Source organism: Notechis scutatus, chromosome 13, assembly GCF_049901735.1.
Source record: "Notechis scutatus isolate UNSWTSFEM ecotype Mainland chromosome 13, rNotScu1.2, whole genome shotgun sequence".
In the NCBI taxonomy this organism is placed as follows: domain Eukaryota; kingdom Metazoa; phylum Chordata; class Lepidosauria; order Squamata; family Elapidae; genus Notechis; species Notechis scutatus.
Genome location: NC_142021.1, coordinates 12,466,119 through 12,490,805, shown reverse-complemented (window position 1 = coordinate 12,490,805; position 24,687 = coordinate 12,466,119). Strand labels below are relative to the sequence as shown.

At 44.9% G+C, this 24,687-nt stretch overlaps 2 protein-coding genes across 3 annotated transcripts in view; one reads left to right on the top strand and one right to left on the bottom strand.

The window, feature by feature from the left end:
* The window catches only part of RSPH14 (radial spoke head 14 homolog), an 81,661-nt gene that overhangs the window by 18,495 nt on the left and 38,479 nt on the right, over positions 1-24,687 (bottom strand).
* GNAZ (G protein subunit alpha z) overlaps positions 1-24,687 on the top strand; it is a 57,911-nt gene that overhangs the window by 6,853 nt on the left and 26,371 nt on the right. For both annotated transcript variants that reach the window (XM_026682874.2, XM_087943027.1), the window contains exon 2: positions 13,931-15,170. In XM_026682874.2, the coding sequence (XP_026538659.1) occupies positions 14,448-15,170 (723 nt within the window). In that variant the 5' untranslated portion in view covers positions 13,931-14,447. The remainder of the gene's footprint in view (positions 1-13,930; positions 15,171-24,687) is intronic.

The window sequence follows — 24,687 nt, the reverse complement described above, 5'->3', positions numbered from 1 at the left end:
TGGGTGAACTGAGATGCTACCTGGGCATGTTTGTGTGAATGTGGGTCCAGAACAAAGTACAGCCGAAAGAGCTGCCTGAGAAACGGCCTTGGCTGGACTGCCCCCCCCCCCCACCTGAGCATTGGCTTATTCCATGTGACCCGTTCTGGCTTTAAGGAAGAAGAATTGGAGCTCCCTTTCAGACAGAAATGTTCTGGGGTCAGAAAATGCCTGCCTGTCCCTGCAGGTTACCTAGAAAGTGGGTCTAAAATTGATTCATCACAGCAATAGTGTTTTATCACAGAGAAAAATCAAATTAACTTTGGAAGTAGGAAAATCGGTGGAGGGTAACATTGCATGATTTTCAAGGGATGTTTTGAGTGAAGGGGGGGAAGCAGATAGAGCAAGGATAAGCTGATTTATCTTTACAAGTTGGGAGATAAGAATGTGATTGGAAATTAGGTTCCCTAAGCAGCGCTTTTAGAAATGTTTGCATATTTAAATTTATTCTATTTGGAAACTGTTATCTGTTAGGCCCAAGAAATCAGAGAAGCCTGTGGGTTAAAGAGCGGCTGTTATGGAAAAGAAGGGACTGTAATTGCAGGCTTGGAGTTTTGTCGACAGTAAAACTTTGGCATCCTTGTTCAGAATCTCTATAGCAGATCTAGCCCTGAACCCCAAATCACTGCACATTCATTCATTCATTCATTCATTCATTCATTCATTCATTCATTCATTCATTCATTCATCTTGTTCCATTACAACTTTATTTATGTACGTTTCTCATGCTGGATTGTTTCCTATTTTGGTGTTATATATCAATGACCTTTTATCAATCTTTTACTCTCATCAGTTCAAATTGCCTTGTTATTTTTCAACAATGACTACAAGAAAGCAAATGACTTTTTTAAGATAGAGGATTCCTTAGTTTATTTCCACAATTCTGAGAGTTTCTTAAACAAGAGATGCAAGTTCTGAGAGGTAATCTTTCTGAATTATTTCAATAAACACAACAGGAAATTCAAGTAAATTTCAGTATTTTCCAGAAAAAAATAGTTGGTAGATATTATAGACCCAAGTTGTGTTTCAAAAGAAAGCTTAAAGGGATGAAAATTCTGATGTATCTTTGCTGAAATCTCTCTCCAGACAAAAGTAAAGAAAATGAAAGCCAAGCTAGAATTTCTAGAAACCAAGCTGTGTAAAAACAACCTGAAATATTAGGCACATCCCAGAAGGAAGGAAGCTCTAGAAAACTATTTGATATGAGTGGATTTTTGAAGGTTTTAAAAATTGATAGGATATCTTAATTAATCATCTTAGTTTGAATCATTATATTTGTATCTTTTGTCCATTTTTTGTCATCCCTTTGTCTCATTCCTTATAAAAAAGAAGAAAATAAGTTTCTCCTGAAATCATTAATCAGAGTATGATGCCTTTCTATCTCCGCCCTAAGTTAATCAAATTAACCTTTAAGATAACATCCAATACCCAATCCGATTTTGCTTGGTACATTCTATCTAACTAGTACATCCAAAATAATTAAATACATAATTAGACAATAAATCCAAATATTAAAAACAAATACTATAATAAAAATTTTATAATAACATCAATACCATAATCTTATTAAACTCTTTAATTAAAACAGTATTCTAAACCTCCCTATTATTAAATTTTAAAGCCAATCATTTTTAAACATTTTAACATTTTAATCTCTTATCAACTCTTAAACCATTACAATACTACCATCTCATCTTATGTACCTTGCAAAATCTTTTTAAAAATTATACTTTATCCATTATCCATAAAAATTCCTTTTTTTCATTTAATTTCAAAACATTGTAGCTTTTCTCCACCTTTTCCCTTTCTTTCTTCTCCCAACAAACCTTTCTACCCCCTTCTTCTAGCCTCTGCCTTACTGGCTTCCCTTCTCTGTCGTATTCCTTTTCCCTTTTGTTTACTATCATCATATTGATTTTGCACCTTATTTTTCCCTTTCTTAAATGTTTTTTTAGATCTTAAGTCCTTTAGTTCTCTTCTTTTCTCTCTTCCTTCTTTCTTGATCAAATTCTGAGATTCATTAAAAATGGCTCCTTCCTTTCTTTCTTGTTCCTCTGCTGTCTTCATCTGTTGTAATGTTTGTTGATAGTTAGTAAGCGCCATTTCTAAAAAAAAGGAAAGCTTCTTCCACACCATCTTTACCATTTTTTTTGCTTGTTCATATTCTTTTCTTAGTTCCTCAACAGAAAAAGCCATTATAAATCTTTTCTTTTCTTTTCCCCTTCTTTCTTCTTACAACAACCAGAATATTCAAAAGAAAATAAAAAAAATAAAGCAGTCCCAAAGTTATCAGTCAGTCCAAACCAAGGCAGAGTTCTCACTTTCTCCTTCTGGGGTAATATCAATCAAAGAGAAAGAAAGTCCAAATCTGTTTAAAATCTTATTGCAATATATTCTAGTCTTCAAATCCTTAAGGCATCTCCTCCAACAAAGTCTTAGCATACAAATATTTTCTTTTAATCCTCTCTCTTCCCACTCATCGCTTAAAACCAATTTTCACCTAAAAAAATAGGTTTCTTAATATCCAGTTATTTATTCCGTAGGAAAAGAGGGAAAGCTATCCTTTCAGCACCATCAAACTGCCGCTTTTTTCCTCTTCTGGCAGGTATTATTCAGAAAGTCATACTTTTCAGGAATTTTATTAAATATGTCTTAGAGTCCTAGGAGCCAAGAAAAACTTTCTCCTCTCAAGCACTTTCTCCACTTCCTCCTGCGCATTCTTACCCGGCTGCCAGCTTCTTTGTGGCGGCCATTACGACCGCCGCTGCACTGCCCTGGGAAAAGGGGTTCTACCGGCCGGGAGGGGGTCTGCAACACCCCCAAACCCCTCTCCGGATCCCCTCTACCTTCAGCTGCCCCTGCAGGGCAGCCTAGCTCCGCACTCCGCCTGGGTCGGAGCCCCAAAAGCGGCTAGCGCGGCAGGGATCGCGCAGCTTCGCAAATCCCTGCCGCTCGCGAAGCCGACAAACCGGAATTTCACCGGAGTGAAATATGTGGAGAAGTTAATATAGAAGGCTTAGAATGGTAAATAAAATAAGTAATGATATGTAAGATGAGCATGAATATAATTGAAGTCCATGAAGAGAGAGATACCTGGGTCCAAGTTACTTTCCAAAAAGATTTTTTTTATGTTTTGTGTGTTGTGTGTATGTTTTTTTGGGGGGGAGAATTAGTAAAAACTTGCAGAAATATAGAATGAGAATAATGGTAACTAAGTCAGAAAGAAATAGATGAAATAATAATAATGATATTGAATAAGAGTAAAGAGACGTAAAGAGAAATTGAATAAGAGGTTTTTGTATGTTATGTGGAAATGGTTTAAAACAGAATCATAATTTATCTGACTTGTTAAATTTACAATGAAAAAAGGTTTAAACATGTAATGAATAATGATAATTTGTGTGTTTTAAAAATTAATAAAACTTGTTTAAAAAAAATAAAAAAATTGATAGGATAAATTGCTGCAGAGTTTGACGAAAACAACTGCTTCATGACCTATTTGTGAAACAGTCAAATTATCTTTCCTCAAAACAAAACAAAAATTACTGAATTTAAATCAGGGCTGTCCAACCTTGGCCCCTTGAAGCCTGGCGGACTTCAACTCCCAGAATTCCCAGCCAGCTGGCTGGGGAATTCTGGGAGTTGAAGTCCACCAGGCTTCAAGGGGCCAAGGTTGGACAGCCCTGATTTAAATAGAAAAAATGAAGAGATCCTGGATCAAATATGTGGAGAAAATGGAGTATTTTTCTGAAGAGAGTTTTTTTCTTTTCCAGGCTAACTTAATTTCTGAAATTTAGCTCCAGTGTGGGAGGCAAGTCAAGCGCTTGTGAGGGTTTGTTGATCTCTCTTGCAGTCGGAAAGCCGTGGAAAGAAGCCATGTTAGGCCACATGGAGTTGTGCCATATCTGAAACTTTTAACATTTATATCTAAATTTAACTTGAAGTCTGAATGTTAGCTGCAATATTACCTTTTCTTTCTTACAGATTCTGATTGGGTTAACTCAGGTTTCTAAAGGTGAATCCGAGATTTATTGACTATCCACCCCACCCTTATTTTTTGGCTGAATTATACTGGTTATAGCCTTGGGATGTTATGATCTGATCTGGTAGTAGAAGGGTGTTAACACCAGTCGGTTGCCATGCCAGATCAGTCTCTGATTGCCTTCCACCTCATTGGAGTCACATCCCCAATGTCCCCCCCCCCCGGCCAAGGAAATGGGGCAGTGAACCCATCCTAGGCCATGGGTGATCCAGGTGGGACTTTTTCCTGAGGGGCTTGGCTGAGTCACAGCCTGAATGTGGCTTCTCCTGTGCCAACTTGGGTTTTCCAGTGGATCTCAGTGACCTTTAAGCAGGCATGTATGTATAAAGCATTAGATTATTCATTACTCAAACCCAAGCCAAAGTTTATTCCCACAGAGCTCCATGAGATGAACTGCCTGGTGGGTTGTGGGAGGAAGGCTAGATGAGTCTGATAAGACCTGATACCTGGGACCACACCATAGCAATAGGGGTGACAAAAACATCAACATTTCTCCACCCTTATTGCATCCACCAGTGGTTACCTGGAGGCCCATCTTAGCTGCTCTGAGGTCCGTTCTAACCGTCCGTTATTTGGTTACGCTGAGAGTTGCCAGAGTCAGTTTGGAGTTGGGGAGCATCTAAATCAAATACCTATTATTATTCTGTAAACCCTATTATAATCACTGATACTGTCTTTGTTATTGTTTTTTTACTTTACTATTTTAAACTTTGCACTAGTATTTTATTACGTCTTCTCTTTGCCAATTCTAACACCTGGCTTGTAAGTATAAATAGGTCAAAGTAGAAAACCAAAGCTATGGCCTTTGTCCCCGTTGCTGGGGGACCTTCGGGAGGTTGTGCCAGATGCAGCCTGGAGTTGTAAGAGTCTTGTGACACACAGAATCTGGCTTCTCTTTCTTTCACAAAACTCACACATTAGGGTGATATGACAAATTTGGGGCTGGGTGGGAGGATTTGGATGAACTGAGCTAACTGCCGATACGTCTGATTCCTCAGGAGGCTCCAGCTGAGTGCCCTACTTCGAGAGGAAGGTGGCATGACACTAGCTTGGTACCCGGGCTATATTTAAGTACAAATCTGTGTGTTTCTAGTTAGTGAAGAAGACATCTTATATATCATTCTGTAGGAGGTGCTTGCTTGCTGAAAATGGGAAATAAAAATATAAATTGTTCACTCCTGGAAAAGTTGGCATTTTTGAAAGGCAGAACAGACTTACTGACTGACTGTGTCGGTCTGTCTGTCTGTCTGTCTGTCTCAAGCACACACACATTTATTTATAACATTTATTGGCCACCCATCTTACCATAGGGTAACTCTAGGTGGCTTATAATTACATATACAGTTAAAACATAAAAAGACATTGAAACCAAGGACACCTGGGGAGGGTGTGGGCAGCATGGGTGGGAGGTGGGATCTGTTGTTACTCAATCAACTACCCCCATTGCGCTGATCCCCCACTGGGGCCCCAAGCCAACTGGTATAGCCATGTTTTTAGGCCTTACGAAAATAGATTTAGTTTTTAGGCCTTACGAAAATGGTTGGGGCCAGCCTCACATTGGGGGGCAAAATAGACTTTTCTATTTTGTGGTCCCACCAGTTCTTCCTTGCAAGCAAATGGCATTTCCTGCAGATCTTCCAATGCACGACTGCTGCCACTTTGTCATGCCGTTGCCTGTAGTCAGTCTGGGCGATCTTCTGGCAGCAGCTAACCAGGTGGCCCACTGTTTCTTTAGCGTCTTTGCAGAGGTATCACTTCTATTCTGGCTTTCCATGTATTTGTTCTCGTGGCTTGGCCTTGGGCAGCCAGAATTAGCCCCTCTGTCTTTTCCTTCAACTTTCCTGCTCTTAGCTATTGCCAGGTCTTGTTATCTGCTTTGTCTTCTACGGTATTTTTAATGTACTGACCATGTAATAGTTTGCCTTGCCATTTCTCATTTTTATTCTTTATTTAGTCTTTCACGCAGGCAGGTTGGTCTCTCTACTACTTAGTAAGCCTTCCTGATATATACTAGGTTCAGTACATCTTCTTCTGTCCTTCAGATACTCTTCCAGTGCCGTCTTTTCTTCTTCAGCCATCTGACGTACTTGCAACATTCCACACCCACCTATTTTTCCTTAGTAAGTTGAGTCTGTATTGCTGCATTGACAAAGGGCATGATTCATTGCCATTATTTTTCTGGTCTTCCTATCCAAGCCTTTTAGTTCTGCTTGAGTCCAGTCCACTGTTCCAGTTGTGTATCTAATGACTGGAATTGCTCAGCTGTTAATTGCCTTGATGGCATTTCCTCCAGTAAGTTTGGACTGGGAGATCTTCATTTTCACTTTTAATCTCCTTCTTGACTTCAGTGAGCTTGATGAAGTCAGCTTAAAGGATACCCAGGTATTTGCAATGATTGTCTTCATCCAAACCAATGGTCGCCAACCAGTGGGCTGGGGACCACTGGTGGTCTGTGAGAAAATGTTGGTGGTCCACAAAGAAATGTCACCCCAAAGCAATTAATCCAGGCTGCGTGGGAACGCAAGGCTGTGCCACCCAAATGGCCCATGGGAAGCTTGCGTCGCTTGCATTGCGAACAACACAAGGTACTGAGGAGAAGGGAGGAAAGGGCAGAGGGGGGGAAGTTGCCCACTCACCCCACGTGCCTGGCCTGGCCACCGAGCTGCTTCTTTCTGCTTCTTCCTTCTTCTGCTTTTGGCTGAACGCAAGGAAAACAGCCAAAGTCTTCCTTTCTCTCCCCCAAACTCCGCCAGAAATGAGTCTTTGGGACCCTGCAAGGCCTCCTGCTCCAAGAGGCTGCAAAGACTCATTTCTGGTGGAATTTGGGGGAGAGAAAGAAAAACTTCTGCTGCTTCTGCTGCTTTCCTTTCATGAAGCCAAAAGTCTCTCTCTGTCTCTCTCTTTCTCTCTTCCCCTGAGAACAGAGCTAGAGACGGTATCCTGCGATCCCGAATAAAGAATGATCGATTGGTAGGAAAACAGGATGGGGAATTTTCCTGCAGACTTTTTTGGGGGGTTTCTCAGGGTCTCTGGTCCGCAGGATTTAAAATGATGAGTTTGGTGGTCCCTGAGGTCCAAAAGGTTGACCCTGATCCAAACTCTTGATGTTATTTCCATAGGGCATCTTGATTCCTTCAGTTTTTCACTCCTTTTTATTATTAACTACTTACAAACTTAATGATACATATAAAAATATTCGCAATGAGGGGTCCTTGGTGCTCTCTGAGCTTTTTCTTGCAGACATTTTATTACTCAAACTACATCAGTGCTAGTGTTCATACTTAGAGCAAATATTCACTACTTAGAGCCACTTGTGATTGAAGTGATATGAAAGATTGGTTCATAAATAAATAAATAGAGCAATTACCGATCCTATGAAGTGCCTGCCACTGGAGCACAAGGTCTGAGCAAATCCTGCTTACTTTAATCCCTTGAAAGGAAAAGGATGGAGTAACTAATATTGCTGCGGAGAAGTCAGCTTCTCCCGATCAAAGGCCCCGCTGTGCTGGGACCCTCCCTGAGGCCTCTAGAGAACTGGAGAGCCCAGCAGGTGAGGGCAGGTGCAGGCACTGCCCCTCCAGGGGGGGGGGTTCTGGAAGCTTTGCTGGACTCTTGCAGAGCCGGGTGTCTCAAGCGCTTCGCGAATGTACGTTGCAGAAATGGGAAGACGATGCTATTTGGGAACAGGACCGGTGGAGAGGAGCTTGACCTTACTTGACCCCTGGCTATAGGCATTCCCAACTGCCTTCCTCCATGCCCAGATATCCTGCCTCACCCAGGACTAAAGACGACTCAGAAATAGCGCCTGACCTGAACTGTAGTGGCCTGATGTGCTGTGGCTTGATGACGGGGCTGGTGCTGTGGAATTATTCCCTGAAAAGGAATGCCTGACTTGGATGCCCCTTCCTGAAAATTTGGGGGGTGTAATTAAAAACTGAAGCTTCAGGAGATGCTTGCCTGCTGCCCCAACACTTACTTTGCTTTCTATTTTTTCATTTTTTTTTCTTGTTTTGCTATAATATTGGTGGTTATTTTTAGGATTAAGTCTAGCACTTAGACTTATATACTGCCACATAGGGATTTACTTTTAGGATTAAAAATTAAGAAGGGCAATTACCCGATCCTATGAATTGCCTGCTGCTGGAGCGCAACAGTCTGGGTCCTCCATTTGCCATCCAGGGAAGGATGGAAGGCTGAATCAACTTTGAGCTGGTGAGGATTGAATTCCTGGCAGTGGGCAGAATCCGCCTGCAACGCTGCCTTCTAACCACCGTGCCACCAGGGCTCTTTGCAGAATCATTCCCTGTTTGTTTTCAATATTGGGAAGTGGTTAGAAAGGTAGAACATATCATAATAGGATTGGAAGGGACCTTGGAGGTCTTCTAGTCCAACCCCCTGCTTAGGCAGGATACTCTATACCACTTCAAACAAATGGTTATCCAATCTCTTCTTAAAAACTTCCAGTGTTGGAGCATTTACAACTTCTGGAGGCAAGTTATTCCACTGGTTAATTGTTCTGACACCTATATTATTACAGACAAATGGCTGTCCAGTCTCTTAGAAACCTCCAGTGATGGAGGACTTACAACTTCTAGAGACAAACTGTTCCACTGTTAATTGTACCCGCTGTCAGAATTTTTCTCCTTCCTTCTAGGCTGGATCTCTCCTTGAATAAGTTTCACCTGTTCCTTCTTGTCCTGCCCTCAAGAGAGATTCAACCTGGAAAAAATAAGGAGAAACTTTTTCTGACAGTGAGAGAACCATCATCCTGTGGAACAGAAGTTGCCTTGGGAAGTTGTGGGAGCTTCATCCCTGGAGACTTTCAAGAAGAGACTGGACTGCCCTCTGTCAGGAATGGTGTAGGGTCCCCTGCTTGGGCGAGGGGTTGGACTAGATGACCTACGAGATCCCTTCCAACTCTGTTAATCTGTTATATAGGTGGAGGCCCTCTTCTCCGTGGCAGCCCCTCAAGTCCTAAAAGACGGCTGTCACGTCTCCTCTACTCTTTGATAGGCTAGACATGCCTGGTTCCCTCATCCTATGCTTTGGCCTCTTTGTTGCTGCATTCTGGTGCCTGGCACTCTTTTCCTCCCTCTCTTTCTGCCTTTTAAGAAGGGTGGAGCCGTCTCTCAGGGGGGTTGAAAGGGCTTCAGTTACTGAGCTGCTTACACACACACACACACACACACACACACATCCTGCCAGCCCCCATGGCTTGGGAAGAGCTGGGGCAGGCTCCGCCAGGGGATGCAGCATTCTGGGAGGCGCTCTAGGAGAGACAGAGCCCCCCCAGAAGGGCATGATGGAAAAGGACCCGTCCCTGGGAATTGGAGGGGCAGGGAGATTGGGGTTCTCTGGCGTTCCTGATAACCAGAGAAGAGCAGTGAAGGGTGCGCTGCCTTGCTGCTTGTGGGGTCTTCATCTTCTCCCATTGCTCTTTGGCTTCCCTTCCCCTCCTCCTTCCCCTCCTCTCTGCTTGGCTTTGGTCTGTTCTCCTTTGCTGCAGGTTGTTGGGAAGGGGCATTTGTGTGTGTGTGTGTGTGTGTGTGTGTGTGTGTGTGAAGGATAGGGAAATGCAGACATTCATTTTATAAATGGAGTTGGGAAGGGGGGGGCATGTGTGTGTGTGTGTGAAGGATAGGGAAATGCAGACAAGGAAGCATTCATTTTATAAATGGAGTCGGCCAGAAATTATTGATTCAACTAACGTTGGTTTATTCTTTGTCCTGGCTGGGCTTTTTTTTTTCTTTTAATCTTTCGCAGTGGGCTTCTGGGGCCATTTTATGTTCAAGTGTGAGTTGTGCATATTTGTGGAAGGAGAATATCCAAAACTGGTTTTATAAAGCTGGCGAGAGAGAGAGATCACCTTGCTTTTTATTATGAGGAATTTGCCTTAAATTTAGGATTATTAGGCTTGGGGGTAAATGCTATAGGTCAGAGTTCCCCGACCTTTCCAGCTTGGAGGATCGGTGGGGGAAGGGGTTGGTGGTCCCATGCTTGCATCTCCATTGGTGTGACCGGTGAGCATGCACACCCACCACCCACGCAAATGGCGTGCACTTCCGCAGCCCAGTTCCGCTCAAGGCCCAGGTGTGGGCTGTGGCCTGGAGATTGGGCACCCCCACTGTATGTGACAGTTGTGACGGATCAATCCGATCCCCAGCCTGGGCCTCGCCCCATGTTACGACCTTTCTTGCCACCGTTGTTAAGTGAATCACTGCAGTGATAAGTTAGTCACACGGTTGCTAAGTGAATCTGGCTTCCCCATGGACTTTGCTGGTCAGAAGGTCACAAAAGGGAATCACGTGACCCAAAGACCCTATGACTGTCATAAGTATGAACAGCTTGCCAAGCATCTGAATTTTGATCCCATGACCATGGGGATGCTGCAAAGGTCGTAACTCTGAAAAATGGTCATAAGTCACATTTTTCAGTGCTGTTGTAACTTTGGTCACTATAAACAAACAGTTGTAAGTCGAGGACTACTTGTATGGCTAGTCTTGACTTGGAAAGTGAGACAGTTAGGTGAGTTCTACCCCATTAAGTGAATCACTGGTCACTAAGTGAATTGTTGTGTGGGTGTGAAAATGGGGTGGATGTGAATTAAATCTATTTGTAATTTTATTCCCGTATACTATGGGGCCAACCTTTTGGACCTCAGGGACCACCAAACTCATCATTTTAAATCCCGCAGACCAGAGACCCTGGGAAAATCTGGGAAAATCTGACCAGAGACCCTGGGAAAATTCCCCACCCTGTTTTCCTACTGATTGATCGTTCTTTATTTGGGATTTCAGGATACCGTCTCCAGCTCTGGTCTTGGGGAGGGAGAGAGAGGGAGGGAGAGACTTTTAGCTTCATGCAAGGAAAGCAGCAGAAGCAGCAGAAGTCTTTCTTTCTCTCCCCTCAAACTCTGCCAGAAATGAATCTTTGCCGGTGCAGCCTCTTGGAGCAGGAGGCCTCGCAGGGTCCCAAACATTCCTTTCTGGCGGAGGTTGGGGGAGAGAAAGGAAGACTTTGGCTGCTTTCCTTGCGTGCAGCCAAAAGCAGAAGAAGAAAGAAGCAGCTCAGTGGCCAGGCCAGGTGAGTGGGGCAAGTTCCCCCCCCCCCGCCCTTTCCCCATCTCCCCTCACGACCTCGTGTGGTTCGCAATGCAAGCGACGCAAGCCTTGTGTTCCCACGGGCCATGTGGGTGGCGCAGCCTTGCGTTCCCATGCAGCCTGGATTAATTGCTTTGGGGGTGACACTTCTCTCAGACCACTAACATTTTCTCACGGATCACCAGTGGTCCCTGGTCTACTGGTGGGTGATCACTGTTCTGGGGGGGCCACTTTACAAGGGGCACTGGGCCACACCCAAAGATCTCGGGGGCTGCAGGGTGTTGCGCACCCTGATTTTAATCAGGATTTACTAAATGGCGATATTTTTACTTCACCATGAACTACAAGCCAGGATTTATAACGTACAGTGGTGGGGTTCACACATTATGGCAGATGGTGGAATGCTGGGCAGCTGTTGCTTTTCTCTTCTGAAAGCGGGGAAAGAGGCGCTGGGTAACCATAGATCAGTGCCGCTGTGGCACCGATGCCAGAAGAAATTCTGACAGGAATCCTTGAGTGGTTCATCAGGCCTCATTTTGTGTAGCAGAATCGGTGTAGATGTGACTGTGGGAATGAACCAAGGAAGCATCCGACAGATTCTCCCGGGAGACTCGTGGCTTGGACAGGGCTCCCCACGGGGGGACATGGAGACAATGGCACCCAGCGTGCCCAGGGCTCCGGGTTGGGCTGGAGGAAACGGGGTAGGGGATGCAACTAAGCTCCCTTCGAGGCGCTGTGCTGCTCAACGTCTAGTGAGGGATGGAGGGTCAGTTTGGTGTCCTGGCATGGGCGCCTGGCCAGGAATGAGGGTGGTTGGGTGGACCTGTGAGCTCTAGTCCTGCCTTAGGCACAAAGCCAGCTGGGTGACCTTGAGCCAGTCTCTCCCTTAAGAAGAAGAAAATGGCAAACCACTTCCAAAAACCCTTGCCAAGAAAACCGCAGGGATTGGTCTGGATAGTTGCCAGGAGTCAACACTTAGAAAATACTGTAAAAATTGCTGCTGACACGAAGATGGACTTAGCAAAATACTATAGGATGGTATAAATATTCCAGAGAATCTGGAGAAGCACAGACAATGGGAAGAAACAATGGGAAGAAATCGATGGAAAGTCCTCCAGGTGGCTAGCAATAATCACAGAGGTGGATACAGGCTGAGGGGAGCCATCTCGGCCACCATCCAGGGTGAATCACCTGGGCGACACAGCCCCAAGGATAACAAAGGTAGTCCTGGCTCCCTTCCAACTGTAAGATCAAGGGAAAGGCCTGGGGCTCCCTAGTCTGCCTTGGTCAGGCTGAACACAGTTCAGGGGTGTGTTTCAAATATTTTTACCACCAGTTCAGTGGGCGTAGCTTGGTGGGCCGCACTTTGCACATGCGCACACACTTTGCGTGTGTGTGCCAAATGAGCACTTTGTGCAGGTGCAGAGGTGTTTTGAGTCACCTCCTGCAATCCTGCACTCTCCCTGATGCTTCAGCAGCGGCTGCGCAGCAATTACTGTGCCGTGCAAAGCAGCTGCGCTTCAAAAGCAGGACGTGAAGGTGAGTAGGGGAGCCAGCCAGGCGGGCGGGTGGGCCCAACAGCAGAGCAGCGGAGAGAACCGGTTCAGTCTCTGCTGCTCATCAGTGCTACCGGCTCGGTAGAACCGGGCCGAACCGGTCAAATGCCACCACTAGCGCACTTCCATTTTGGGAAGAACATTCCGCACTGGAGGGTATCCAGAAGAGACCACCAAGAGGATACAGGACCGGGAAGGAGAAAAATGATGAGGAACCACACGGTTGGAAGGCATTCTATAGGTGTAATGGGGAGAGGAGAAGACCAGCAGTGGCCTTGAGTAGAAGGTGGAGCCGCATTCTTCTAAGTTCTTGCAGAAGATTGGACAATGGATTTAAACTACACAGAAGTAGATTTTGGTTTCAGATTTAGTTTCAGAAAAAAAAAAATCCTGAGCCGTTTGATATGGAACAGGGGAAGGGGGGTATAATGGACTGTGTGGGTGACCTTGGGGGACGAAGGGAAGAGAAGCTGCCTAAGAAGCAACCAGACAAGAGAGATGGGAATCCCCAGGGCTAAACAGACAAGGGGAAACAAATTTAGAAATGGATCTGCACCAATGGATCAAGGACTTTTGTGGCGGAGGGAAGTTTTTGTTCATTCGGCCTTACAGTAAACGAGCTTTAGCTCACCTGGTTGGGTTTCCTGTCTGGTTTAGCTAGGAAGGCTGGCAGAAGGTGATGATGCCTCTTTGGTGGAGGGCTTTAAAGCAGGGGTCTCCAACCTGGCGGCTTTGCTAGCTGGGGAATTCTGGGAGTTGAAGTCCGCCAGGCTTAAAGTTGCCAAAGTTGGAGACCCCTGCTTTAAATGGATTTTAACGGCCCTTTGTTGGGGATGATGTAGGAACGGATTGGACCAGGTGGCTTTCACATCCTGTGGTTTGATCTTGCTAAATAGCCATAGCCCTTAGATTTATATATCGCTTCACAGTGCTTTACAGCCCTCTCTAAGCAGTTTACAGAGCCAGCCTCTGGCCCCCAACAATCTGGGTCCTCATTTGACCCACCTCGGAAGGTGGACTCAACCTTGAGCCTGGGGAGATTCGAACTGCCAAATTGCAGGCAGCTGGCAGGCAGCAGAAGTAGCTTGCAGTACTGTACGCTAACCACTGCGCCACAGATGCTCACAATAAGGTCTTTAGGAATACAAAAAGAGCCAGCAATTGAGCTTATTTATTTTTCCTTCTTTCTGCAGGTGGGGATGACTGAGTCCTGTGCCCAAACGTGATGCTGGCCCTAAAGAATTGCCCGAGGAGCCAAATGCCTGCAGCACCATGGTTTCCCAGGGCTTTGTCTGCACCTGAGGGCCACTTGCACCTGGACCATCCATAGCAGACCGAAGCGTACCCGGCCGACGTACGGTAGATTCCTTGCTTTGCAGAAGAGGAGGGCAGAAGGATGCAGGAGGACAAGGGCAGGACAAGGAGAGAAAGAGATCTGACTCTTTTGTAGGAAACAGAAACTCCCTTCCTTACTGGAATGATTTTCCCCAAGCAAGCAGGCCTTGAGGTCGGCTGCGATGGTGGCCCGTAATTGCTGGTGACGCATTCGAATTCTGTACCCGTGCTGGGAGAGGTGGCACTGCTGGCGGAGGGGCGTTTTGGAGGAACCTTCTCAGCCGCCACCCAGCTGTCCGTCCCCTCGAGACCCAATTCCAGGAGCTCCTCTTTAGAGTGTCTCAGGTGGCCTCTCCTGCTCGCCTCCGCTGTACCATGGGATGTCGGCAAAGTTCAGAGGAGAAAGAGGCGGCGCGGCGGTCCCGAAGAATTGACCGCCACCTGCGCTCTGAGAGTCAGAGGCAGCGGCGGGAAATCAAGCTCCTTCTCCTGGGCACCAGCAACTCCGGCAAAAGTACCATTGTCAAACAAATGAAGATCATTCACAGCGGCGGCTTTAATTTGGAAGCCTGCAAGGAATACAAGCCCTTGATCATTTACAACGCCATTGACTCTCTCACCCGCATCATCCGCGCCCTGGCGTCCCTGAAGATCGAGTTCCATAACCCCGACCGCGCCTACGACGCCGTGCAGCTCTTTGCCTTGACGGGCCCTGCGGAGAGCAAAGGGGAGATCACCCCAGAGCTGCTGGGGGTCATGAAGAGGCTCTGGGCCGACCCCGGGGTGCAGGAGTGCTTCCGCCGGTCCAACGAGTACCACCTGGAGGACAACGCCGCCTACTACCTGAACGACCTGGACAGGATCGCCGCCTTGGACTACATCCCCACCGTGGAGGACATTCTGCGCTCCCGGGACATGACCACGGGGATTGTGGAGAACAAGTTTACGTTCAAAGAGCTGACTTTCAAAATGGTGGACGTGGGTGGGCAGAGATCCGAGCGCAAAAAGTGGATCCATTGTTTTGAGGGGGTTACAGCAATAATTTTCTGTGTGGAGCTGAGTGGATATGACTTGAAGCTGTATGAAGATAACCAAACCGTAAGTGGGCCTGAGCCTTTTCTTCTTCCTTGTTGACGGCCTCATTGCGGGGCTTCTGAGAGAGTTTGCTCTGTTGCTGAACTGCCAGTCGGTGCTGAATGGTTGCTAAAGCCCATCCTGGCTTCCTGGGCTTCCCTCCTGCTGCATTTATAGAAGAGCTTCGCCTTCTCAATGACTTACTTAGATGAAAGATAAAGTAACTGCCTATCACTGGGGTGTGGGGGGAAGGTTTCCCTGGGAATTTAGTAATTAAGATGCCGCTAAAGGCAAGCCAAGGGCAGCAGGGGAAGGGGTTCAGAGCCTTGGGGAGGAGGAGGGCTGCCCGGATGTCAAGGGGATTTGATGGATGGGGAAGCGTCTTCTGCCCAGGGAAACTCTCCCTATGAAAGGGGTGCAGCAGAGGGTCTCCAGGGATGAAGAGGTTCTGTCCTGCAGGTGCCAACTAAGAAGTCTAGGCGTGGCGGGTGGTCTCACCTGGCAGGAAAAGCCAAAAACTCTATGGGCCTTATTACAGAAGAGGCAACTGCAATCTCCTGGTGCTTGTAATCGATCGGCCTTTTCCTTCTTACCACTAGAATGGAGAAACAACCTAAAGCAGGGGTGTCCAACCTTGGCAACTTTAAGACTTGTGGACTTCAACTCCCAGAATTCCTCAGCCAGCAAAGCTGGCTGAGGAATTCTGGGAGTTGAAGTCCACAAGTCTTAAAGTTGCCAAGGTTGGACACCCCTGACCTAAAGGGTCTCATATCTGATTTTTTACTTCACTTTACCAGAAATGAAGCCTATCAGAGCAAGTGGGTTTTCAAGAACTCTTTCATTAATGAACCGTTTGTGTTGGCTGAGTCTGAATATCCACAGCCTCTCTTTTGGTGCATATATGTGTGTGTGTCTCCTGTCAAAGGAGAGGAGAGACAATTTTGCGAGGGGCAGGTGAGAAACTAATTTTACAAGTCAGCTTGGAATTTGAGCAAACATAATTATGGAAATCTCCGACTACATAAAAGTGTTTTGAGAGTGTTGCTTTTACTCTCCCAAACTTGATCTTTATTGACAATTTTCTTCGGTCTTCCAAAATCTTGCCTTGCTATAGAATTTATCTATGGCAACAACATGTATCTGACCTGCACGCTGGTATCCATCTGTTCTGATGGACCTTCCGGGTAACCCTTTCTGCAACCACTGAACTCTGCCAATAGTTGTCCAAAGAGTGAGGTCCATGAGTTCAACTCCTGGTAAATGCTTTGAATCCCATAGAATAAGCCTTGAGGAGTCTCAGTCAAGGACAAAGCCATTGTTTGGTCATCTGGTGGTCATTGCAACTCTACACAATCAGTGTACCATTATTGTTGTTGTTGTTATGTATTAAATTCATTTGCCAACCGTTTTGCCACAAGGTGACTCAGGGGGCTTACAATGGTATGAGCCCTTCATTGATTATGGACTTTGAGAAAGATAATCGTTTACATTTCTTTAAATGATAATTTTCTGGGAACTGTTCAGCACAGCCCCAATTCCATTTGGCTCAGCCACGTTGCCTTTATAGGGATCCCTAGAATGCAGGCTTGGAGGCCACCTGCACACATCCATCCAAGCCGGCCCCCTCCACTTTGCACCTTCTTTTCCTGTTCCTCCCAATGAATATTTACTGACTCTGAAATAGGAATTGAAGAAAGAGCTCAGGGTTTCTTGGAATCACTTCTAGCCATCATTCAGCTTTGTGTCCATAGAAACTGAGAAGAAGTTCACCCATTTCCTCACATTGCGCTGTTTTGGTAGGATGCATTTCAGCAAAGACGCACACCTCCACAATTGAGATGCAATTGTGGGGGATTGCAGGCAGCATGAGACGGGCACAAGAGCTGGTTAATTCCCAGAGCTCTTTGCCAAATGATGGGAGAGGAGAGTTTCATTCTTGAGTCCTAGTGTAGTTCAGAGGGTGCTTGTTGCAGCCAACACTGTAGAGCCAGTATTCTTGCATATAATAAAGCTACTCTAGAGATCTGTGAGAAACAATCTGAAAATGATCAAGAATGTAGAAAGAAAATGCATCAATAGAAGATAATATTTGTAGCTCACAGTGGAACTGTTGGGTCCTTGGCACTCTCTGACCTTGGTTGTTTTTCTTGAAGACGTTTCATGACCCAGTCAGGTCACATGATCAGGGCAAATCCACTCCCTTTTAGCTCTGAGGGTGTTATCTACCTGGCTCATGAAATGTCTGTAGGAAAACCACCCAGCTCAGAGAGCACCAAGGACCCCAAAGAAAATGTAGCTAACTGAAAATATTTGGAGAGGATAGTCCAGTGGTGGCTAACCTTTTTGGCACCAAGTGCCGAAACGGGAGTGCGCTGGAAATCGGAAGAGCCGCTCCCCAACATGTGCACGCGGGACCACCAGAAACTTAGCTTCCCAGCGCATGTATGCGCACCGGCCACCTGGTCTTCCAGTGGCTAACACGTATGTGCGCACTAAGGCCAGCTGGCGCATGCATGCTGGGGAGCTGCTTTTCTGGTTTCCGGTGTTCCCATGTGCGAAGACCAGCCTTCCAGCGCTCCCCTGCATGGGGAGACCAGCTGGCCGGTACACATGCATGTGCCGGAACCCAGAAGAGCAACGGGCGACAGCTGGTGTGCCAGGAGAGATGGCTCTGCATGCCACTTCCAGCATGTGTAGCATAGATTTGCCATCATAGGTATAGTCTGTGTAGAGATCCTCAGTCATCCAAGTCATGGTTGTCCCAAAGGTGCTTTTTCAGGAGGCAACTGGACTTTCTGGTTTTTAAAAAACAGAAATGGAAACAAGAAAGTCCAGTTGCCTCTGAAAAAGCATTTTGGGACATTTGAACATTATGTGGAATCACAAAGTGGAAAGCTGTCACCTGCTATCCATCTGTTTAAATACTGAAGTTTGCTGATGACACAACAGTGATTGGTCTCATTCGTGACAATGATGAATCCACATACAGACAGGAGGTTATACAACTTGCCTCGTGGTGTAACCGGAACAATCTGAAACTGAACTCACTCAAAACCATAGAAATGGTGGTAGACTTTAGAAGAAACCCTCCCATACAACCACCTCTTACAATACTAGACAACACCATATCAACAGTAGAGACCTTCAAATTTCTAGGTTCTACTATATCACATGACCTAAAATGGACACCTAACATCAAAAACGTCATCAAAAAAGCACATCAAACAATGTTCTTTCTGTGCCAAACTGCTCAACCTGCCCAAGGAGCTGCTGATCCAGTTCTACAGAGGAAGGATTCAGTCAGTCATCTGCACCTCTATAACTGTCTGGTTTGGTTCTGCAACCCAACAGGACAGACACAGACTTCAGAGGATATTTAGGACTGCAGAAAAAACAATTACTACCAACCTGCCTTCAATCGAGGACCTGTATACTGCACGAGTCAAAAAGAGGGCTGTGAAAATATTTACAGATCCCTCACATCCTGGACATAAACTGTTTCAACTCCAACCCTCAAAACGAGGCTATAGAGCCCTGCACACCAGAACAACTAGACACAAGGGGAGTTTTTTTCCCAAACGCCATCACTGCTAAACAACTAATTCCCTCAACACTGTCCAACTATTGACAAAGTCTGCACTGCTATTACTATTAATCTTCTCCTCACTCCTTATCACCCATACCCTCCCACTTGTGACTGTATGACGGTAACTTTGCCGCTTGTATCCTTACAATTTATATTGACTATTTCCTAGTATGATTTGATTGCTTCTTGTACCCGATGACTATTATTAAGTGTCATACCTTATGATTCTCGACTCCTGACAAATGTACCTTTTCTTTTATGTATACTGAGAGTATTTACATCAAGACAAATTCCTTGTGTGTCCAATCACACTTGGCCAATAAAGAATTCTATAAATCTATGCTCAGTGCAGAAACCCTAATCAGGTGTTCCAATTGTCTCAGCATCCACCTGGGATGACCACCTGGACACACATTCACAGGGAAAGCGAGTGCGGAAAGACCCAGGTGGCCTGGAGAAACAAGATTAAGTCTCTGCTCCACTGAGATGAAGGTTGCTGTCCAAATGCCCGAGGGGCAGGTGGTCCTCAACATACAACCGTTCATTCAGTGACCTTTTGAAGTTTCAAGGGTCCTGAGAAAAGTGCCTTTCAACTGGTTCTCCCGTTTACAACCACCGCAGCATCTCTATGGTTCATGCGATTGAAATCTGGGTTGCTTGGCAACAGAGCTGTATTGAGGGCAGTTTCACTGTCCTGGGGTCTTGTGATCCCCACCTGCAAATTTCACAGCTGGCTTCCAACAAGCAAAGTCAACTGGGGAAGCTGGATTCGCTTAACGACCACACGATTAAGAGAACCATGGCAAAAAAAGGTCATAAAACTGGATGTGACTCACTACTAAAACTGTCTTGCTTAGCAGCGGAAATTGTGGTCCCAATTGTCCTTGTACATGGAGAGGCCATCAAAGCTCATACTCGCAACGGAGAGTGGTTTTAATTGTTCCCGTGGCTGTGAGATCACGGGTAGTCCTCGTTTAACATCCACTTGATCAACAACTGTCTGACGTTACAACTGCGCTGAATGAGGAGTGCTTACGGTGGCTTTACCAAGTCCTTCCTTTCGGGCTTATTTGTGCCGTCTCACCCCCACCGGGGCTAGCTTGTCCTTCAGAGCTTTCTAACCTTTAAAAAGAGCTTCAGCCTTACTGAAGTTTTAGCAAGCCCGACACTGAAAGAAATACAAAGAAAAAGAAAGGACCTCTTGATGCGTTTTTTTGTAACGCATCAAAGGTTTTGCTTTGGACAAGAAGAGGCTTCCTTTGGCAGGCGTCATCTCGAAGAAGGAGCCGCATCTGTAGCAGCCAGAAGCCGGCCTGGAGGCAGGTGCTTCTGGCTCTCTGCCTGTAGCCACTTTGCTCCATTGGGTTCTGCCTAAAGAGTCCTCCTTTTATGAGCCAACCCCCAACCCCCCCCCCCAAATACCTGTGGAGGTTCTCAGCCCTCCAGGTCATGGTTGCCCCAGAGGTGCTTTTTCAAAGGCAACTGGGCTTCCTTTTTTTTCCTTGAAGATGTTTTGCTTCTCTTCCAAGAAGCTTCTTCCATTCTGATTGAATGGTGGAGAATTGGAAGGACTTGTAGTCCTTGCAGTCACTATTTGCACTATTTAGGGGACCCTGAGGGCCCAGATAAGCTCCCAAGTGGCCTCAAGGACTCAGAGCGCTAAGGACCAGCTTCCTGCAAGGAATATAAATCCTTCCATTCTCCACCATTCAGTCGGAACCCAAAAAGCTTCTTGGATGAGACGTAAACGTCTTCAAGGAAAAACAAAGCCTCTTGAAAAAGCACCTTTGGGGACAGGGACACACACACACATACACACACACACTTTACTGGAAGTTTTTGCCCTTATTTCCAAAGTTTCCTTAGTCCCAGTCACAAGAGGGCAGCCAGTATTGACTAGAGGACCCCCAGCTCATGCATGCCAATTCTCACCTAAAGTAATCGGCTCATGTCACTTAATCTTCAGTTCGGTAAAGCATCTCTGCTCTTTTCTAGAGCCAGAGGAAATTACAGCTGCACCTTCTTTATGCTAAGTGCCCAACTTGAATATTTGGGATCTAAGAGCTTTTATAGACAATCTAGCAGAAATGTTTTGTGAATCAGACAGCGCTCCCACTAATGCTTTTCACATTCCGCGAGCGAAAGAGAAATTGGCCAGACTGCATTGAGCTTTTGGTCAACAGTTAGGAAACAGAGTCCTCCGGGTTCACCAGCTGCTAAGGCACATCTGGAGGGCTGCACTTCCAGTTGTACATCCACTAAGAAGGTGAAGGCATAGCTGTGCACCTGGGGGAAATATTTGTGTCACTCATTACAGCTGCAAACACAGTGTAGGACATGATCATTATAATTTATACTGAGGTACAAACAAATTAGTGTGCAGTTCTTCCCTTGAGAGGCTGCTTGGCTTTGCACCACTCCCTTAAGGGTTCACATGCCCTTTGCCGCTCCTCACAAATTAAAAATATATTTTCAGCCACAGCTAGCTAGAAAATAGTTTGATTCCCCTCACTATTATATTAAGCCATTTGACAACGTAAACCACAACCTACTTCTTGGTAAGCTTGAAAAATGTGGGATAGACAGTATCACCATTAGATGGATTGTAACTGGTTAACAAACCGCATTCAACGTCTACTCCTTAATGGAGCTATGGTACCTCAGGGTTCTGTCATAGGCCCAGTACTCGTCAATATCTTCATAAACTATTTAGATGAGGGGATAGAAGGGGAACTCATCAAATTTGCAAACAACACCAAGCTGGCAGAAATAGCCAACACCCCAGAAGACAGGCTTAAGATCCAGATGGGTGCTCCACCACTGGAGGCTTTTAAGAAGAGACTGGACAGCCATTCATCTGAAATGGTATAAGCTCTCCTGCTTGAACAGGGGGTTGGACTAGAAGACCTCCAGGGTCCCTTCCAACTCTGATGATATTCTGTGATATTCTATATTCCCAGCTAGAAGAAAAGACGTGGAAGGGAGCAACACAACTCGGCATATCATAGGGCATCTTGATAAATTAAATATTAAAAGATCAAAACCAAACATGCCAGAATGCTGAAATAATTTATCTTCTATTTTCCTTGCCAGCTTCTGTTTTAGAAAATTAGAAAAGAGCCAATGGACTGCTAATTTTTAAAATGCCCTGGCTGGGCACAATTTCCTTGATGGGTAGATGGGTGGAGGGTGGGGTTCCGTTCAGTTATATGCCAGTGGGATGTGGAAAAACAGAGTAGAAATGACACAAACAAACAAAACAAATCTTGCCACGGTGATATCACCTTTAGTGTAATTTATAGTGGTTTTCTTTCCCAGCCTCAAATCCTACCTGGACCTGCTGCAGTTTGTCAGTGTCCTTCCTACAATGCAATGTTACTGAAAGCAACATTCGGTGTGCAGAATGTTACTTGACTTGACGGTAAAGCTGCACTTCAGTCGCTGCAGCCTGTTAAATGAATTTGCTTTTTCTTCTGCAGTTACACCACACTGTTAGTACATGTTCAGCTTGTTATCCACCAACCCACAGAGATCTTTTTCACACACATAAATAGAAATTAGTGTCACTTTGTATGGTCTCACCTATCTTGCCTCTCATCGTGCCTACCAATATGTACCAATACCAATATGTAGACCTTTATTTTTTTTAATAAACTTTATTGAATTTTTATTACATTAAAAACATAAAAAATATATCACTCAATAACAGCTATTTGTGGTGCTTATCATATAACAATCATTTGTGCAATATTTACAGATATTAATTTGTGCATAATTATATTCTTATTTTATCTATATTCTATATTTAATAATTACCTATCCTTAATCTGTCTCCGATCTATCCAGCTATACCATTGTTCCCATACCTTATAAAATATTGAAGCTTCCTTATCGTTTAAACTCAGTGTTAGTTTATCCATTTCAGCACAAATCATAACTTTTTGCATAACCAGGTGTTCCTCTACAGGTGTATATGGCTGTTTCCAACATTGAGCAAAGGCAATCCTGACAGCAGTCAGCATGTGTAATAATAAGTATTTTGTGCTTTTTACGTATTTTTTTTTGAAGATCCCCAATAGGAAGAGTTCTGGTTCTAGGTCTAATTGTTCATTAGTGATTTCCTATAGCCAATTTTGGATTTTGAGCCAGTAATTTTGAGCCTCTAGGCAAGACCACCACATATGATAAGTTCCCTCTTTTTTTTTTACATTTCCAATATATAGGACTCATTTTAGGGTACATTTTAGCTAATCTCGAAGGGGGTAAGTGCAACCTATAGAACATTTTATATGCATTTTCTTTGTATGTTGCTGATTTTGTTAATTTGTGATTTCTATTCCATACAGTCTCCCAGTCTGATAACTTTATGTTATGACCAATATTTTGGCCCCATGCGATCATGCATCTTTCACTACTTCTAAATCTAGTACTAGGACATACTTGTAAATTTTGGTAATATTTTTTTTATCTGGGCCTAATAAAATTTTGTCTAGTTGTTGGGGTTTCGAGTATATTCCATACTCCTTTTTATATCGACTTTGTATTTGGAGATAAGCCCACCAGTCTACTCGTAGCCCTTATTCTTGGAGCTCCTGTATTGTTTTTAAATTTCCGTGTGTATCCAATAAGTCTTTATATTTTAACATTTTATTCAGGTCTAAATTATTTGGGTGGATCATTGCTTCCATTGTAGATAGCCAGATTGGGATGTCTATATAGTGTTTCTTTTTAACCTTGATCCAGTGAGCGAATGTCTAATCAGATGTCTGATGAATATGTAGACCTTTAAAAGGATTATATACAGGCACATATACAGGAAGTGTAAACATCACGGGTCCCCCAAAAAAAGTTGTATTTGCAGAAAGATGGAAAAACTGAAAGAGATAGAATCGGGATTTTGGAGAAACTTGAGAAGCTGGGACAGCGGGCAGAAGCTAGCAGGTTCTAAGCTGGCTCTAAAGGAGGATGGTGTCAGGCTCAAGATAAATGGTTGCACAGCTAGACCACACGTAGAGTATGGTGTGAATTCTGGGCCCTGCATTTTAGGAAGGATGTTGACAGACTGGACGGTCTCTTAAACAGCAAGATGACAGGGGACTTGGACTAAAACAATTAAAAGGAAGCATTAGAGGCACTTGGGTATGTCAGGCTGGAAGAATCATAAACCTTTTATATCTACAAGTGACTGAAGGATTGCCATGTAAAAAAATGGAGCAGGATGGTTGTTGGTTGTTCTACTACAAGAAGCAAATGGGTGTCAGTTACAAGGAAGATAATCCACATGGAGCTCTTGGGCAGGTCATTTAGTGGTCCAGCCTTAGTACACCAATAAAACCCAATTAAGCCCACTCAGTCCTGAGCCACCAGGGCTCCTCTCCACTGGGCTGGGCTTCTGGCTCGCTTTTATGTTCCTCCTGAGATAGAGTACTCTTGACTGTGGAAACCCCAGGACTCGGACATGCCTGTGTTTCAGGGGTAAGTCCACTTTGCCTCAAGATCTGTAGAGATTCTCCGTCCTCCAGGTCATGGTTGCCCCAAAGGTGCTTTTTCAGGAGGCAACTGGACTTTCTGTTTTTTTCTTTTGAAGAAGTTTTGCTTCGCATCGAAGAAGCTTCTTTAGCTCTGACTGGATGGTGGGCAATGGAAGGATTTATATTCCTTGCAGACAGCTGGTCATTTGCATCCTTTTAGCAAGTTAAGGCCACCTGGAGGTTTATCTGTCATGAGGGTCACCTGAGTGGTGCTCCTGGTTCCTGGAGGCTGCAAGGTGTGGATGTATTACCACCTGTCTGCAAGGAGTATAAATCCTTCCATTCCCCACTATCCTGTCAGAGATGAAGAAGCTTCTTGGATGAGAAGCGAAACGTCTTCAAAATAAAAAACAAGGCAGTCCAGTTGCCTCCTGAAAAAGCACCTTTGTGGCATCCACTTTGGTTTCTTCCTTGGGAATAAATT